The 20,022-nt window shown below is 43.7% G+C and overlaps 1 protein-coding gene across 2 annotated transcripts in view; it reads right to left on the bottom strand.

Annotated features, from left to right (window-relative positions):
* Positions 1-20,022, bottom strand: part of sgk1 (serum/glucocorticoid regulated kinase 1) — a 93,013-nt gene that overhangs the window by 18,470 nt on the left and 54,521 nt on the right. For both annotated transcript variants that reach the window (XM_055635965.1, XM_055635968.1), the window contains one exon: positions 11,674-11,746. In XM_055635965.1, coding sequence (XP_055491940.1) covers positions 11,674-11,746 — 73 coding nt within the window. The remainder of the gene's footprint in view (positions 1-11,673; positions 11,747-20,022) is intronic.

Below are 20,022 nucleotides of genomic sequence, written 5' to 3'. Positions count from 1 at the left end.
CCTGAGACTACTCACTCCCTTGCAATGGCACTGCAGCCCACAGCAGTGCATCAGGAGAAATATGGAGTAAACATTTCCTTTCATCTTTTTGATCACTGCCGTCGAGTTAAAAAACAAAATGATGTCAACATGTGATAGACATGACTAACGGTCATAATTGCTAACTTAGAACTTTAATTACACCACACCCACTGAATTAAGGATAATAAAGAAAGTACCTCTTTTTAGCATGACAAATTTAAAATCCAGCAGCCAGCCCCAAAAAGATGCAAATCATCACGTCAGATCCTTCTTTGAAATCTCTAACCTGATATTGCTGGTTGCCAAATGTACAATGAAGGCTCAGATTAATTTATGTAATTGCTGGCAGGATAACTGTGTTGCCATAGCAACCATCAAATTTGTAAACAAGTATGCTCCCACAATCATATAAATATTATATAAAGCTCTTGGTTTATCAAGAAATGGATCCAGATTCCAGGATATCACATATGCTACATAAATCAGTGGTTTATTTCACTGTATCTATGGCGCTCTATTTGATGAAGTGCATCTTCACACAATGGAGTATATTTCAAATCCTTCTCTGGTCTTGTCAAAAGTGAAGAAAGTTTATAATTAAGGCAGTGATAACTCATCATTTCAAAACCACTGTTGATGAAACAAAAAACAATTCGGACTCACCAAACTCTATTCTTAGAAACATAGATAATAGGTGCAGGAGTAGGCCATTCGGCCCTTCGAGCCTGCACCGCTATTCAATATGATCATGGCTGATCATCCAACTCAGTATCCTGTACCTGCCTTCTCTCCATACCCCCTGATCCCTTTAGCCACAAGGGCCACGTCTAACTCCCTCTTAAATATAGCCAATGAACTGGCCTCAACTCTCTTCTGTGGCAGAGAATTCCTTTTCTTGACCTTTTTTTCTTGACCTCAACATGTACCAGCTAATAAAGCATCATTGTTTTCACCTGCATTCTGGCATCAGGCTTATAGAGCAAACTTGTATTATCAGAATAATGCGTGCCCATTACATGTAATTTCATATTAGAAGCATTCTATAGGACATGGACGGAAGCATTAATTCCAATCTCATGCTTTGGTAATAAAGAAAAATCCAAATGTCATCAAGGCATAATGGAAAAGCCATCTAAACTTTCCAATGTCGACTTCAGACTTTTAGACTTTAGAGATACAGCGCGGAAACAGGTTCTTCGGCCCACCAAGTCTGCACCGACCAGCGATCGATCACCCTGTACATTAGCACTATCCGAAGCGCTAGGGACAATTTACAATTTACAGAAGCCAATTAACCCACAAACGTGTACGTCTTTGGAGTGTGGGAGGAAACAAGAGCACCCAGAGAAAGGCCCATGGGGTCACAGGGAGAACTTACACATTTTGTACAGACAGCACCAGTAGCCAGGATCGAACCCGGGTCTCTAGCTCTGTAAGGCAACAACTTACACTGTACCGCCCCAGTAAATTTCCATTCTTCTGATGGGAAAATTAATATTGAGTCACAATAAACAATCCATTTGCTCAGCGGAGAATTGGAATGGTCTAAAGTTACCAGATCTGTAAGGCAATTTATCATTTATACAAAATAACAATATGTGTTTTTTTAGTGACCACTTAAACTGTGTTTCCCCTTAGTCAGATAGGCCAGTGCCCTGGTCATGAGGACATGTAAGCAATGCGAGGAGAACGTGTGTTAGCAGGTAGACAATATGCACCGCAGGCTTCTGGCAGTGGAGTCGCGCAGTAACACTTGACGATAGTAAAAAGCTTGGATAGTAAAAAGCTTGGTTTTCATGCTATCCAAACAGAACAGATAGACCATACACAAAGAGTTCACTTGATGGGCCCATTGGCCTAATTCTGTTCCTATCACTTATCAAAAACAATCAAACACAATAGATAGAGCCAAGGGGAAGATAGAGTGCAGAATATAGTTCTCAACCTTGTAGCACGTTGTAGCGCATCAGTTCCACATCCAAAGTCCAATGTCCTCAATGTGATAAGGATGAATCACACAGTACCCTAGCTTATGGAAGGACTGTTTAGAAGCTTGATAACAGTGGGGAAGAAGCTGTTACTGAGTCTGATGGTGCATATCTTCAAACTTCTTTACCTTCTGCTGTGTTTGGCTGTTCTGCAGCGTGAGGTGTAGATGGTCAATGGTGCGAGGTCTGTGTGATGGACTCGGCTACATCTACAACTCTGCAATTTCGTGTGCTCTAGGCAGAGCTGTTCCTAAACCAAGCTGTGGTGCAACCTGACAGCATGCTTTCTGAATTGAATTGAATCATTTATTTGTCATTCAGACCTTTCTATGGTGCATCTTTCTTGATTAAGCTTTGCCCGTCTGTCTCAAGGACAACACACAGCATCATCACCACTTTACCTCTCTACCTTCAACCTTAGCGTTAATATATCTCTGCTCCATTGTAGTTATTCTCATGTAGTTGGCCTCCTTCACCGACAGGTTCATTAGCAACTGTAATGGTTCTCAAAGTGGGAACGTGAGTGGTAGAATCTGGATGGGTAAGTTGTTCGGAAAATAGGTTACAGGGAAATTTAGTTGGGGGAATGGGATTTCCCTGTGATCTGCCTGGTCGCGTTGGGCTGTAGCGCCCATTTCAATGTTGTATGACTACGACCCAATATGACAGATTCAAAAAGGCCTCCTTCTATGTCATGTAGAAATATGGTATATTTTGGTTCCCCTCTGTGTAAATTGGAGCAATTTATAATGTTAAGATGCCATACAAAGAAATATGGTAGACTTTCTCCTGGTGAGATATTTAGTTTAGAGTGGCACTGAATGCCACAGTGTTGGATTAGAAGTCCATCTACTTTTGATGTTAAACAGGGGCAAAATGTACAAATTTAACAGTAATTTGAGTAATTTACATGTGCTAGTCCCGAGGCATGATCTCAGGGATAGGGTATGGAGAACTAGACAGGAGTAAAATAAGTCAACCATAACCTGCTTGATGGGGGCTCATGTTGTCGACCTCCCCTTGGTGAGTCCTGTCAACTGACCTCAGTCAGGGAACGACAACAAACAGAGACAGCAGCAGCGCCGCAGATTGGCGCCAACCCAGAGTATACTTCCTTTTTAGTGCGGCCACCTGCGGATGTCGAACCGGATGGCATCACCCTGTGGCACAACTTCTGCTGCCTCAAACGCAAGAAGAAGTAGAAGAGATGCTTGCTTTCTCTTTGTTCTTTCTGTCTCTTTCTGATGTTTTCACATCATCCTTTTTTAACTTTAAGTTTAGAATGAACAAATCCTATTTATTTCACTGCTTGAGTATACAACCTTAAGCACGTTCTTTTATTCATTTCCTTTTGCCTTTGAATCTCACTTCTAGGTTGGAAAACAAAATCCTGCAGTAAGATGGTAATTGAGAGTGATGTTTACCTCAGGCAAGTATGTATCCAATTGCAAGGGTTGACTCAAACCTCTCACGGATACACCAAATTTGTTGGATTTAAGGAGTCCCATGCTGCTGGATTACTTTCATCAGCTGTTACCATGAGCTTCAGTGAAGATGAATTAATTAAGGGGAAACATATCAGCGTACTATCCTGATTGTTAGCCAGGGAGTTTTGTTGGAAGGTGCAAGTGTGTGGTTGACTGGTTAAGTTATAGTTTTCAATCCATCTGCAGACAGAGATTCTTCCCACATGGGCTGCTTTGGCCTATTTGTAAAAACGTTGCTGTTCAGGCAAGGAACCAAAGTTTGATTGATACCCTCAAAGCTACATATCAGTGCGAGAGTGAGGGAAGAAGATTACTAGAGGAGTAAAAAATATCTTCTACCCATCAAATAGAACAGCATGTTAGTTCCTATTATAGCCTTGGCATAATAGATTCATAGAGCCAACAGCACAGAAACAGGCCCTTTGGCCCATCATGTTCATGCTAACCATATGGCAGGGATTTAGATTTCTAGATCACTGGGATCTCTCCTGGGACAGGGGTGACCTATACAAAAGGAAACTTTATTGGAGGGGGGCCGACATTCTGGCAGGCAGGTTTGCTAGTGCTACTCGGGTGGGCTTAAACTAAATCAGATTCAGATTCAGATTCAACTTTAATTGTCATTGTCAGTGTACAGTACAGAGACAACGAAATGCAGTTAGCATCTCCCTGGACATAAACAGTGGGGGGAGGGGGGGGGGGGGGTTGTGGAGTCAACTAAGTGGAAGCATATGCGTGCAGTTAATGGGAAAGAGAGTGTAGGAAAGGTCACGTTTAAACTAACAGGGCAGGGGGATGGGAACCAATTCAAGGAGACAGAGGGCCATAAAAGGAGGACAGAAGCAAAAGGTAGAAGGGAGAAAAGAAAAACAAATCTGTACCTTATTGCGAGGAGCATTCGTAAAAAGGTGGATGAATTGAATGTGGAGTTAGTAGTTAAGGAATATGATATAGTTGGAATTATGGAGACATGGCTCCAGGGTGACCAAGGCTGAGAGCTAAACTTGCAGGGTTATTCGATATTCAGGAAAGATAGACAGAAATGAAGAGGAGATGGGATGGCATTGGTGGTTAAAGAGGAGATTAATGCAATAACAAGGAGAGACATTAACTTGGATGATGTAGAATCGATATGGGTAGAACTGCGAAATAGCCAAGGGCAGAAAACGCTTTTTGTAGTTGTATACAAACCACCAAACAGCAGGAGGGAGGTTGGGGATAGCATCAAGCAGGAAATTAGGGATGAGTATAGCAAATGTACAGCGGTTATCATGGGTGACTCTAATCTGCATATCGATTAGGCCAACCAAATTGGTAGCAGCGCTGAGGCGGATTTCCTGGAAAGTATATGGGATGGGTTTTTTAAACCAATATGTAGAAGAACTGATTAGAGGACAGGCCATCCTAGTCAGGATATTGTGTAATGAAGAAGGATTAGTTAGTGATCTTGTTGCGCAAGGCCCCTTGGGCAACAATGACCATACTATGGTGGAATTCTGCACTAGGACGGAAAGTGACACGGTTAAATCAAAGACGAGAGTCCTGAACTTAAAGAAAGGAGACTTTGATGGTATGAGATGGGTTGTTCACCTTCCCTCTCAAGGATGTTCTTAAGTTGGTTAAAGGGTTGATGGTGGACAAAGATTTAAAGATTTAAAGATCGCATGGATGAACTCCAAACATTGTTCATCCCCAACTGGCGATAAAATAAAACATGGAAGGTGGCTCAATTGTGGCTAACGAGGGACATCAAGGAAATCCAAGGAAAGCATATAAATTGGCCAGAGGAAGCAGCAAACTGGAGGACTGGGAGAAATTTAGACCTCAACAGAGGAGGACAAAGGGGTTAATTAAGAGGGGGAAAAAGAGCATGAAATAAAGCTTGCAGGGAATATAAAAACTGATCCTTTAAATATGTAAAATGGAAAAGATTAGTGAAGACAAATGTAGATCCCTTACAATCAGAGACAGGTGAATTTATAATGGGAAACAAAGAAATGACAGAACAGTTAAACAAATACTTTAGTTCTGTCTTCACTAAGGAAGACACAACCATTCTCCCAGAAGTACATAGAAACATAGAAAATAGGTGCAGGAGGAGGGCATTCGGCCCTTCGAGCCAGTACCACCATTCATAGTGATCATGGCTGATTGTCCCCGACCCGTGCCTGCCTTCTCCCCATATCCCTTGATTCCACAAGCCCCCAGAGCTCTATCTAACTCTCTCTTAAATCCATCCAGTGATTTTGCCTCCACTGCCCTCTGTGGTAGGGAATTCCATAATTTCACAACTCTCTGGGCGAAAAAGATTCTCACCTCAGTCTTAAATGGCCTCCCTTTTATTCTAAGACTGTGGCCCCTGGTTGTGGACCTGCAATACTAGGGGACTGAGGATCTAGTGGGAGGGAGGAACCAGAGGGAAACTTTATTAGTCAGGAAATGGTGTCAAGTAAACTGTTGGGACTGAAGGCAGATAAATTCCCAGGGCCTGATGGTCTGCATCCCAGAGGTGGTGGCCCTAGAAATCGTGGATGCATTGGTGATCATTTTCCAGTGTTCTCTCAACTCTGGATCAGTTCCTGTGGACTGGAGGGTAGCCACTTTTTACGAAAGGAGGGAGAGTTAAAACAGGGAATTATAGACCAGTTAGCCTTGCATCGGTAATGGGGAAGATGCTCGAGTCGATTGTTAAATATGCTATAGCAGCGCATTTGGAAAGCAGTGACAGGGTCGGTCAAAGTTAGCATGGATTTATGAAGGGGAAATCATGCTCGACTAATCTTTTGGAATTTTTTGAGGATGAAACAAGTAGAATGGATAAGGGAGAGCCAGTGGATGTAGAAACATAGAAAATAAGTGCAGGAGGAGGCCATTCGGCCCTTCGAGCCAGCACCACCATTCAATGTGATCATGGCTGATCATCCACAATCTGTACCCCATTCCTGCCTTCTCCCCATATCCCCCGACTCCACTATCTTTAAGAGCCCTATCTAGCTCTCTTGAAAGTATACAAAGAACTGGCCTCCACCGCCCTCTGAGGCAGAGAATTCCACAGACTCACAACTCTCTGTGAGATAAAGTGTTTCCTCGTCTCTGTTCTAAATGGCTTACCCTTTATTCTTATACTGTGGCCCCTGGTCCTGGACTCACCCAACATCAGGAACATGTTTCCTGCCTCTAATGTGTCCAAACCCTTAATAATCTTATATGTTTCGCAAGGGCAAGGCTCGGTGCTGGGACCAATGTTCTGTGTAAGCTGTGCGCATGCACACAAGTTTTGCAAACCATCACACAAAGAAATGATAGTGGAGAAATTTTCTAGGAGAGATTTTTTTTTTCCAAATTTTAAAATCCGCGGCCCGATCCTGCACCGGGGACAGCTGCAGCCCACTCTGGCATCGGGGAATTCATCAATTCGACCCTTTCATGGGCAGCATCTGTCACCGAGCTTCACCCGGGGGAGGGCCAGGACCACCCTCCTCAAAGATGGCGGCACTGCTGGTAGGAACACAGCAGTAAATAGACTGGACTTGACTTTGGAGAGGAGGGAGAGGGATGGAGAGGAGAGGGATGGAGGGGAGGAGGGGTGAGGGGAGGAGGGGTGAGGGGAGAGGGGGAGAGGGGAGAGGGGGAGAGAGAGGGGAGAGGGGAGGGAAAGGGAAGGGGAAGGGGAGAGGGGAGAGGGGAGAGGGGAGAGGGGAGAGGGGAGAGGGGAAGGGGAGAGGAGGAATGGGAGAGGGGAGAGGGGGAAAGGGGATGGGGAGGCGAGAGGGGGAGGTGATAGGGGGAGGGGATAGGGGAATGGAGGGGAGGGGGAGGAGAGAGAGGGGGAGGAGAGAGGGGGAGTAAGGAGGAGAGAGGGGAGAGGGGGAGGGGGAGAGGGGAGAGGGGAGGGAGGGGAGAGGAGAGAGAGGGAGAGGAGTGAGGGGAGAAGGAGAGGGTTACAGTGTGAGGGGAGAAGGAGTGAAGTAAAGAACCTTCATTTGATTTCACGAAAGCATTCACAAGTCTGTATGTCATAGACACTACAATGTTACCTAAAATGTAGTGATCAATAATTATACAGTATATAATTTACACTTATTTGTAAAAAATCTCATAATATTGACTTTATTGTACAGTTTACGAAGATCCATTTTAAAATCTGTAGATGGCTTATTGAGTTTTTATTGAAAGAAATTTAACAATTTAAAAATAATAAATACTCATTGATATTTTATTTAATGGAACAACAAACTAAACAAAGTAGTTCAAGCTTCAAAGTATAGGATAAAATCTTAACTGAATACATAACTTCATAAATTGCATTCATATTTCTACAAATATGGTATTTGTATTATATTAAAACATTGCAATACAATTTTATTAGTCATGAGGGAGAGGCTATGGCAAAAATATCATGAAACAACTTCAGGTTTATATTTGCACAAGAATTTAGTGCACGCACACACATTTGTAACAGTATAAAAAATAGCACAATACAAGATTTCTGCGCACACAAACTACTAAAAAAATAGAGCAAACATTGCCCGGGACCCCTGTTATTTACAATATATTAACGATTTAGACATGGGAATTAAATGTGACCTCCAAGTTTGTGCACGACACAAAGGTGGGTGTCAGTGTGAGCTGCGATGAGGATGCTATGAGGCTGCAGAGTGACTTGGATAGGTTGGGTGAGTGGGCAGATGCAGTATAATGCAGATAAATGTGAGGTTATCCACTTTGGTGGCAAGAACAGGAAGACAGATTATTATCTGAATGGTGTCAGATTAGGAAAAGGGGAGGTACAATGGGACCAGAGTGTGCTTGTACATCAGTCACTGAAAGTAAGCATGCGGGTACAGCAGGCAGTGAAGAAAGCTAATGGCATGTTGGCCTTCATTGCGAGAGGATTTGAGTTTGGGTGCAGGGACGTCCTACTGCAGTTGTACAGGACTTTGGTGAGACCGCACCTGGAGTATTGTGTGCAATTTGGCTCTCCTAATTTAAGGAAGAACATTATTGCTATTGAGGGAGCGCAGCGTAGGTTCAATAGGTTAACTTCTGGGATGGCGAGACTGACATTTGATGAAAGAATGGGTCGACTGGCCTGGTTTTCACTGGAATTTGGAAGGATGAGAGGATATTTATAGAAACATATAAAATTCGTAAAGGATTGGCCAGGCCAGATGCAGGAAAAATGTTCCCGATTTTGGGGGAGTACAGAACCAGAGGTCACAGTTTAAGAATAAGGGGTAGGCCACAGGACTGAGATGAGGAAAAACATCTTCACACAGAGAGTTGTAAATCTGTGGAATTCTCTGCCACAGAAGGCAGTGGAAGCCAATTCACTGGATGTTTTCAAGAGAGAGTTAGATTTAGCTCTTCGGGCTAAAAGATTCAAGGGATCTGGGGGAAAAGCATGAATGGGGTACTGATTTTAGATGATCAGCCATGATCATACTGAATGGCGGTGCTGGCTCAAAGGGTCGAATGGCCTACTCCTGCACCTATTTTGCTATGGTTCTATGTTTCTATGACCTGGGTGTGAATGGTTCTTGATTATGTTATCTACTTTTGCAGGGAAGTGTAGATGGAGATAGACAATATTGTCTATCGTCTCTAGTGTCTATCAAGTCAAAGGAGGAGGGTGTATGATGCACAGGGTTGCGACAACAATTTGTGCAAATTTCCTATGGTCTTGAGCAGAGCAGTTACCATACCAAGCTGTGACAGGAATCTTTCCATAGTGCATCAGTAGAAATTGGTAATTCACTGGAAACATGCCAAATTTCCGTCGTCTTCTGAGGAAATAGAGGCATTGGTGTGTGCCTCCTACATTCTTAACCCAATCAGTAATGTACCTAATAGACAGCAAGGGTCCCAGCACTAATCTCTGTGGTCCAGTCTGACCTCAGGTTTCCTATCACAGCAGGAACCCTTCACCTCTATCTCCTATAAACCAAGTCAACTTTGGATCCAATTTGCAAACGTACCTTGGGCTCTAATCTTCTCCTATCTCTCGGTGATAATGTAAATTACGCAGGGTATTGACATTTACCTTCTCACAGACTGTTTAAGGGTTTACAATAGCTTTTAACCTTCAGACTTTGTAAGATTACAAATGCTAGCATGAATTATACTTTATTGTGATAAATAAACTAAAGGTTAATTAAGCCTTTAACACATCACAAAACACCTCATTTAACAGATGAAGGCCGTTAAATCACAAAACTTATTAAGTTTCTAACGAATGAGTATTCAGTTCCTAAGTATTACTTACATATGTGCAATGTAATCAAAGTCAATTAATTGTTCATGTTGTGTTACAGTGAGAACACCTTAAGAGTAATTGATCAATCCTGGGGAAATATGGGTTATCCTTGAAAGTAAAACGTACTATAAATGTTTGCCAAATGTTACACTCCGGATTTTGCAGTAATCAGGAATGACTTTAGATGGTTCCAAGTTTACGTACGTACATTACATTAATCCCCTCCATTATCAAATCAATTTCACTGGCAAAACTACCTTTTCTCAAAGTAAATTTCTTGTGTAGAGATTGGGTGAACTTTGAAGGGTGTCATACATTGGAGGAGAAAGGCAAAGGTGAATAATTTTGCTGGCTTTAAGACAACATCTGCCCATCGTTTCTGCAGCAAAAGCGACGGGATCATTGCAAAACAACCCTTGGTTCTTCACTGGAACAGAATCAGGCACAACCTCACTGTGAGTCCGAAGATAGACACAAAATGCTGGAGTAACTCAGCGGGACGGACAGTATCTCTGGATAAAAGGAACAGGTGGCGTTTTGGGTCAGGACCCTTCTTCAGACCATGGGCTCTCCAGGATGGCCTTCTACCTTCTTTGGACCTTTTTATTTCTCACTATTACTTCCATCTGCTCACTGTGAGTCCTATAGATGTTACATGATATGATACATAGATGAGTAAAGAATTTGTCAAAGAAACACGTCTTGAACCATGTATTAAAGGTGGTGGTGGAGAGGTGTGGGGTGGGGGTGGTGGCGAAGGAGGGGGAGCTAACGGATAGTTTCAGGGATAGAAAAGGATCAGCCATGATCACATTGAATGATCACATTTCAGATTTAAGAGCCCAGATCCCGAGGGCACAGCCACCATTGGGAATTTTCACTGATACCCAGGTCCATTATTCATCTTTCCGAGGTTAGTCCCTCACTGTTGTGCCACTATGTTATTCCTGGAGACCACGGGCAGACATGGATTCCCCTGCATTCCTTGTCCAAGTTCTCATCCTGTCAGACTGTGTTACGTGAAAGATAATCTTTAAATTTAGGTGCATATCCTTTAGAATTGAAATGTAAGGATGGAAACTCGCTTTTGTCGTGAAAAGCATGGAACTAATCTATCGCTCTTGTTCTGACCTCTTTGCTCATCCAACAAGGCTCTGCATTTCCTGCCTCTGTTCCCCATGTAATGCTTCGTACAAAGCATTTACACAGCACTTGACCGACGCCCATTAAAACATCTTTGCACGCTTTCATCCTACTTTACAAACAGATTCCCAACAGTGAAATATGTCTTCAGATTTTTTTTGTTTGAACTTTGAAACACCTTTCAGATTTCCTACTTTGTTTACTGAATTCATTTTTGGTTCTTCTGCTATCAATTGCTTTCTTAGCATGATATTAATTATCCAGCATAATCAATTCTTCGGATATAGCTAAAATATAAGCTTTAGTTGAAACAATCACTCCAAAGTTTGTGGGAATTGATAGTTTAAATATGTTTATTGATTTGAGGTTTAATAGAGGATAGAGGTTAGAATAGTGAAAGGCTTGGATAGAGTGGATGTGGACAGGATCTTTCCACTAGTGGGAGAGTCTAGGACTAGAGGTCATAGCCTCAGAATTAAAGGACGTTCTTTTTGGAAGGATATGAGGAGACATTTCTTTAGTGAATCTGTGGAATTTTTTGCCACAGAAGGTTGTGGATGCCGTCAGTGGATGTTTTTAAATCAGAGATAGATATATTCTTGTTTAATACAGGTGTCAGGGGTTATGAGGAGAAGGCAGGAGAATGGGGTTAGGAAGGAAGAGATAGATCAGCCATGATTGAATGGCAGAGGAGACTTGATGGGCTAAGTGGCCCAATTCTACTCCTATCACTTATGACCTTATGACCTAATGTCCATATACTTCAGACAAATTGTACCTGGATTGCAGTTGTTTGTGTTGGCTTTGTCAGATGCTTGTTTCCGGTTTTCACCTTGACACTGCTTCTTTTCCTGTAGTAATATTAACAACGTAAGTCATCATATTGTACCATTTACTCTTGTAATTTATTGAACAATAAAGCATTGCAAATTATCAAGCAAGAATTAGGAGCACTTCACTTCTTTCCACTTTAATCCACCAAGTTCTGTTCACACTGTCACGTGATCAATTTGTTATTTCCCACATGATAAGTAATCATTTCAGATCAAAGAAGCCAAACAAGTGTATGTGAGATCTTATTGAAGGAGAAGAGACTACTGTAAAGGCCTGCCCCACCATGTCCATTTTCCCCTGTAGTACGTGGGTAGTTGTTTAGTTTAGTTTAAAGCTAAAGGGCGGAAAGAGGCCCTTCGGCCCACCAGGTTTGCGCCAACCAGCAATCCCCGTACACCAGCACTATCCTAGCCACTAGGGACAATTTACAATCATTACCAAAGCCAATTAACCTGCAAACATCTTTGGAATGAGGGAGGAAACCAGAGCCCCTGGAGAAAACCCTCATAGTTACGATGAGAACGTATCCAGACAGCACCCGTAGTCAGGATCAAACCCAGGCCTCTGGCGCTGTAAGACAGCAACTGCACCGCTGCACCAACGTGCCATCTAACCTCAGTCTTGCCTTCATTAGCAGGGACCCTGGCTGAATTTTACTCAGTCTCAGTCCCAACGATTTGCCAAGAAAGAGCCCAGGAAGGGTCCCGACCCAAAACATCTTCTGTCCATGACCTCCACAGATGCTGCTTGATTTGCTGTGGTCTTCCAGCACTTTGCGTTTCACCTTTTCTATTGCTACTGAAACATGGGTCTTTCTTTACCAACTCAGTTTCATAGCACGACCAGCAGAGAACCTGCTCACTGACAACAGCAGTAAGTAGAACTCTTACGTTTTTCTATGAATTAAAGTGGGAGCATTAAAAAAAATAAGCAAGTAACCAGAACAATTGTATTAGAGAAGTTGGAATATTTTACCTGTGGCAGGAAAGAGAGATGGATGACGCATAAAGAGACCTATCAACAGAAGACTTCACAGATTTGACTCCAAATAATTATTTTTTCAGCTTTGGATTAATTTGGAAAGATATGACCAAAATCTTTCACAGTAAATCTCATATCTACTGAATAGATTAGATGCATGGAAACAGTTAACATCTGGAACTTCTACAAAGGCAAGCTACTAACTTTCATGTCGCTCTCAGTACACTGGAATGGATTTGAAGCATGCTGGAGTTTCTTGGTTCACTGGAGGGTTTTGTCGGTCATCTGTTGCCTTTATTTTAAACATTAATTAAACTTTATTTAGTTTAGTTTAGTTTAGATATATGCATGGAAAAAGGTCCTTTGGCCCACCGGGCCCACGCCGACCAGGAATCCCCGCGCACAAACACTATCCTGTACACTAGGGACAATTATACCAAGCCATTTAGCCTACAAACCTCTACGTCTTTGGAGTGTAGGAGGAACTGGAGCACCCAGAGTAAACCCACGCGATCACGGGAAGAATGTACAAACTCCATACGGACAGCACTCGTAGTCAGGATCGAACGCGAGTCTCTGGCGCTGTGAGGCAGTAACTCTACCCCTGTGCCACCTTGCTGCCTATGCCTATTTATTTTGAAGACAGTTAACGTTACAGTTAAGAAGCTTAATGTTTTATGTGTCATTCTTAATTGTTATTACTGTATGTCGTGTTGTTACTTGCGAGTGGAGCACCAAGGCAAATTCCTTGTATGTGTACATACTTGGCCAATAAACTTATTCATTCATTCATTCAAATATGTCCTGCAGAGAAGTTGCTGACAGTTAAATTTTAACACAAGAAAATGTCATGTTAAACCATCATGTTCGTGTTACTGTCTAGGGAATTTCCCATCTGCCCCTGGACCATGCAAAGTTCCAAATGTCTCTAAAGACATACAGGTTTGTAAGTTGTTTCGCTTTGGTAAAATTGTAAATTGTCTGTAGTGTGTAGGATAGTACTAGTGTGCGGTGTGATCGCTGGTCGGCGCGGACTTGGAGGGCCGAAGGGCCTGTTTCCGTGCTGTATCTCTAAAGTCTAAAGAAGACATTGGAATTATGCCCAAGTCTAAAGTCAGAAGTTGAAGAGGTAGGATGAGTCATTTTCAATTTTATAGAGGCCAATTAACCTGGGTCTTCAGACTCCAGGGGATTACAGGCCTCTTCGCCTCCACAACATCCACCAAGGCCTCCAGTTCAGAAACAAATAACAAGGAGCGCACACTCTCTCGTATCTTCTGCCACTCTCTGATGCCTCTCCTTGTACATGCTAGCGTTTTGCTGCAGCCTCACAGAGCACAGGCTGGGTTTAAGTGGTGCTGGCTACACACAAGTTGGCCCAAAGTTGAAGGCACGCGGCCAAGAACAGCGCGGTTAGCAATAGCCACACACTGACATCACTAAAGCGGGCAGGCAGCACAAACGACGAGGAACTGTGGGCATCGGAAGTAACAGGCGTGAGCAGATTGTGTGTCCTGATCCCAGTTTCACGCAGCTATTAAATTGAGCCCGCCAGGTCTGGTCAGGATTCTGTGTGGGTGGGTTGCTTCTAATTGACCAAGGTTTCTGAGAATGGGGTGAATGCGTTTTCATTCCAATAATGTGACCCAGAGTTAAATGTTAAACAGGATGTGGAAGATTATGTAACCTAAAGAAAATATATAATATGGTCAAAACTCAGGAGGAGGGGTGGAAATGGCCATTAATTGTATGTTACACAAGTTAAGCCCTCCCCTTTTAACATCTGCCTTTATGCCTCAATTAAAACATATTTTGGTGCTGAAAGTGGCTAATATAAATACAAGCTTTCTCTGGTTATGTAAATTTTCCTTTTAGCCAGTGTGGAAAGAAGGAAACTAAGCTCCTTGTTATCAAACCATTAACATGCAGCCTCTGAACAATTTATCATTTATCACTCTTCTGTCATTGAATCTTTTGGGTAGATGTTCTCGGTTTAACAAAGCTCTCTTTACTCTGGTGAAAACACCTCAGTCTCTGCCCGCACCACCCTTCATTCTTCCCCCTGCAGGAAGAGGTTGGGCAGGCTAGGAGTTTATTCCTTGGAGCATAGGGGGATAATATCACAAAGGGAATAGATAAGGTGAATGCACAGAGTCTTTTAGCCAGAGTAGGGGATGGATATAAGGTGAGAGGAGCAACATTTAATAGGAACCCAAAGGATAACATTTACACAGAGAAGGTGGTGGGTGTATGGAATGAGCTGCCAGAGGAGGTAGTTAAGGCAGGTACTTTAACAACATTTAAAACACATTTTGACCAGTACATGGGTAGGAAAGGTTCAGAGGAATGTGGGCCAAACACAGGCAGGTAAGTGGGACTAGTGGAGATGGGACATCTTGGTCAGCTTGGGCAAGTTGGACCAAAGGGTTTGTTTCCCTATGCCTATGCTCTCTCTATGCCTCTTGGATCCTGGGCAACATTGGTCAGCTGTTCTTCTCCGAGGTCCCACTAGCCGTCACATACAACAAATAGTCCTCCGTCCTTTTCGCCACCTCCAACGTGACCCCACCACTCGCCACATCTTCCCATCCCCCCCATGTCTGCCTTCCGCAAAGACTGCTCCCTTCGTAACTCCCACTGGCCACCAATATTGGAATTGGTGGAGTTGAATATTGCGTTGGGGGACCAGCCCTCCCATGTGATACCATCAGTCATGTGGAAGCCCAGAGCCACTCAATGGCTACAACCTTCCGGCGGGAATGAATATTTTTCTTTTAAAGAAGCAAGCAGTTTAGATAACTTAGCAACAACCAATACTATCATTTGGCGATCCAGCTGCAAGTAGTTGCTGATCCTTTCAGATAGTGCTGATGGTGTGGTGGCATTCTTTATAAATAAGATGCATTGCATGTCGTTTAAATAAAACAGGGACAACAGCCGAGCTAACAATTAGTTTGCTTGGCTTGTGCTAACCCACGTAATGATTTTATAGCACAGGAGAGACACGCTGTGAGGAATTAAAGCAGCACCGGGCACCAAGAGTGAAGTCTAGTCAGTTATAGGTTATCTTAGCAAATAAATCTTTTTTTATAGCCTCTGCTGTCAAAGTTATTTAAAGCTATAAAAGTGGGGATAGTTTTTCAGTTTGTGCAGCTGGTGTGAATGACAATAAACAATAGACAATAGGTGCAGGAGTAGGCCATTCGGCCCTTCGAGCCAGCACTGCCATTCAATGTGATCATGGCTGATCATCCCCAATCAGTACCCCATTCCTGCCTTCTCCTCATATGCCCTGACACCGCTATTTTGAAGAGCCCTATCTAGCTCTCTTGAAAGCATCCAGAGAACCCACCTCCACCGCCCTTTGAGGCAGAGAATTCCACATACTCACCACTCTCTGTGAGAAAAAGTGTTTCCTTGTCTTCGTTCTAAATGGCTTAGTCCTTATTCTTAAACTGTGGCCCCTGGTTCTGCACTCCCCCAACATCGGGAACATGTTTCCTGCCTCAAGCGTGTCCAAACCATTAACAATCTTATATGTTTCAATGAAATCTCCTCTCATCCTTCTAAACTCCAGAGTGTACAAGCCCAGCTGCTCCATTCTCTCAGCATATAACAGTCCTGCCATCCCGGGAATTAACCTTGTAAACCTACACTGCACTCCCTCAATAGCAAGAATGTCCTTCCTCAAATTAGGGGACTAAAACTGCTCACAATACTCCAGGTGTGGTCTCACTAGGGCTCTGTACAACTGCAGAAGGACCTCTTTGCTCCTATATTTGATTCCTCTCGTTATAAAGGCCAACATGCCATTCACTTTCTTAACTGCCTGCTGTACCTGCATGCTTACTTTCATAGTTAATGTTACAAGGACCCCAGATCCCGTTGTACTTCCCCTTTTCCCAACTTGACGCCATTTAGATAGCCTTCCTGTTTTTGCTACCAAAGTGGATAACCTCACATTTATTCGCATTAAACTTCATCTCCCATGCATCTGCCCACTGCCCCAACCTGTCATCTTCAATTCTTTCATACTAATCATTGATGTATATTGTAAATAACTGCGGTCCCAGCACCGAGCCTTGCGGTACCCCACTAGCCACTGCCTGTCATTCTGAAAGGGACCCGTTAATCCCTACTCTTTGTTTCCTGTCTGCCAACCACTTCTCTATCCATGTCAGCACTCTACCCCCAATACCATGTACCCTAATTTTGCCCACTAATCTCTTATGCGTGACCTTATCAAATGCTTTCTGAACGTCCAGGTACACTACTTCCACTGGCTCTCCCTTGTCCATTTTCCTAGTTACATCTTCAAAAAATTCCAGAAGATTAGTCAAGCATGATCTCCCCTTCGTAAATCCATGCTGACTCGGACCGTTACTGCTATCCAAATGCAATACAATACAATACAATACAATACAATACAATACAATACAAATTTATTATCATTTGAGCCCCAGTGAGACTCAAACGAAATGTTGTTTCCACAGCCATACAAACAAAGACACTGTCTTACAGACATACACATAATTAAATTCACACAAACATCCATCACAGTGGACCCACTGTGATGGAAGGCAAGTCTTTTCTCTCCCCTGTTCTCCGTGTCTCTCCCGATGTCCAAGCCCCAGGCGGGCGATGATGAGTCCCACGGCCATTTTAGGCCGTGCCGGGCGATTTACGGCCCCGCTCCCGGTCTAAAAGTCACAATGTTGGAGGCCCCGGCGGGCGCTGGAATGTCCCACGGCCATGAAGCCGTGCCGGGCGATGTACGACCCCGCTCCGGGTCGTTCCAACCCCGCGACACGGGCTGGAGAAATCGCGTTGCGGGAGCTCCGGGAAGCGGTCTCTCTCTCTCCTCCCGGACCCGCGAGCTCCCGATGTCACAGTCCACCGGACCTGCGGCTGCGTTGCTGGAGCCTCCGAGCCCCAGGAGTCGAGTCGCAGCAGCGAGTCACCGCCGCTCCCCACGCTCCGAGGCCGGCCACCCCCGACGATGGTGAGTCCGCAGCTCCGCAGCTCCGCAGTCTCCCGAGCCCCCGGGTCGTTCAGGCTGGAGGCCGCTCCACGGTGCTAGGCCCCAACGACAGCCGAGACCCGACAGGGAAAAAGTCGGGTCTCCCGGACAGGGAAGAGATTTAAACAGTTTCCCCCTCCCCCCCCCGCCCCCCACATTTACACATTTAAAAATACTATTTAAAAAACACCAAACACTACATTTAACTAGACAAATGTTCGGCTATCTCATCTTTTATAATTGACTCCAGCATCTTCCCCACCACCGATGTCAGGCTAACTGGTCTATAATTCCCTGTTTTCTCTCTCCCGCCTTTCTTAAAAAGTGGGATAACATTAGCTACCCTCCAATCCACAGGAACTGATCCTGAATCTATAGAACATTGGAAAATTATCACCAATGCATCCACGATTTCTAGAGCCACTTCCTCAAGTACTCTGGAATGCAGACCTTCAGGCCCTGGGGATTTATCAGCCTTCAGTCCCATCAGTCTTTCCAACACCATTTCCTGCCTAATGTGGATTTCCTTCAGTTCCTCTGTCACCCCAGATCCCCAGGTCACTACTATATCAGGAAGATTGTTTGTGTCCTCCTTAGTGAAGACAGATCCAAAGTACCTGTTCAACTCATCTACCATTTCCTTGTTCCCCATAATAAATTCACCTTTTCCGGTCTTCAAGGGTCCAACTTTGGTCTTAACTAATTTTTTCCTCTTCACATTACTATCCTGCTTTTTATTCTTGGCTCGCTTACCTTCGTACCTCATCATTTCTCCCCGTATTGTCTTTTTGGTTATCTTCTGTTGTTCTTTAAACATTACACAATCCTCTTGTTTTCCGCTCATCTTTGCTACATTGTACTTCCTCGCTTTGATTTTTATCCTGTCCCTGACGTCCCTTGTCAGCCATGGTCGTCCCTTTCTCCCCTTGGAATCTTTCTTCCTCCTAGGAATGAACTTATCCTGCACCTTTGTATTATTCCTAGAAATACCTACCATTTTTGTTCCACTATCATCCCTGCTAATGTATTATTCCAGTCAACTTTGGCCAGCTCCTCCCTCATGGCCCCATAGTCCCCTTTATTCAACTGCAACACTGACACCTATGGTCTACTCTTCTCCCTCTCAAATTGTAGATTAAAACTGACCATGTTATGGTCACTGCCTCCTAATGGCTCATTAACCTCAAGATCATTTATCAAATCAGGTTCATTATATAACACTAAATCCAGAATTACCTTCTCCCTGGTAGGCTCCAATACAAGCTGTTCTAAGAATCCATCACAAAGGCACTCTACAAAGTCCCTTTCTTGGGGTCCAGTACCAACCCGATTCCCAGTCTACCTGCATGTTGAAATCTCCCATAACAACCACAGCATTACTTATGCTATATGCCAATTTTAACTCCTGAATCAACGTGCCCTGTCCAGGCTACTGTTTGGGGGCCTGTAGATTAGTCCCATTATGATAGTACCTGCCTCATGGGCGTGATCTAGTGGAGAAATCTCTAATATTTGTGTATATATGTGTACATGTAGAAATGCTAAAACTGCAGCCGGTTGCTGGTCTGATTCTACTACACATAAACATCAGGTTAAACCCAGCTCAGAAACATGGTTTCCACTGACTTTATCGGACATTAGTAAAGGACTAAGATAGTTTTGCAATATTTTGACAGTATTGACCTAGCTGGCTAAGACAGCAGCATAACTTAGTAGACTGTGCCCGTTTCCCCAAGACTTGTTCCAGCCCCATCTACACAATGGAGGTTCTTCACAGAGTGCCTTGTCTGGTCTAATGGAGCCGGCTCCAGACCATAAGTGCTGGATGGAAGTGCCTCCTGAGATAAGGATGAACACACATCATGGATCAGCAATGAATGCGAGAAGCACACACCAACCACCTATTATGGCCCTAAAGTGGCTTCAGGGCAAAAGATGAAATTCAGGGCAGGATTGGGAAGGACCTAGTTCAGGACTCTCTTGACCATATAAGGGTAGGTGGTCAGCCTAGAGGGATGAGTTACTGAAGAATATTTAGCAGTGTAAGATTAGAGAATGTTGTGTCCTAAAATAGCAACTTTTAAGTCAAATTGTCAGTGAGCATTGACTGACACTACAAGCAGTTTACACAGCACCCTTGTTGCCAGTGTGGATATGCACCAATAACCTGCCAACAGGTCACTCCTTGTAACTTGTGTAACAAATGCATGTTTTTGCATTAAATACCACATAATGTCTTGACGAATGTCTTGATTAGTACGGGTGTCAGATCATGGGGAGAAGGCAAGAGAA

This window comes from Leucoraja erinacea, chromosome 5, assembly GCF_028641065.1.
Source record: "Leucoraja erinacea ecotype New England chromosome 5, Leri_hhj_1, whole genome shotgun sequence".
NCBI classification, from domain to species: Eukaryota; Metazoa; Chordata; class Chondrichthyes; order Rajiformes; family Rajidae; genus Leucoraja; species Leucoraja erinaceus.
This window is presented reverse-complemented; position numbering and strand designations above follow the sequence as displayed.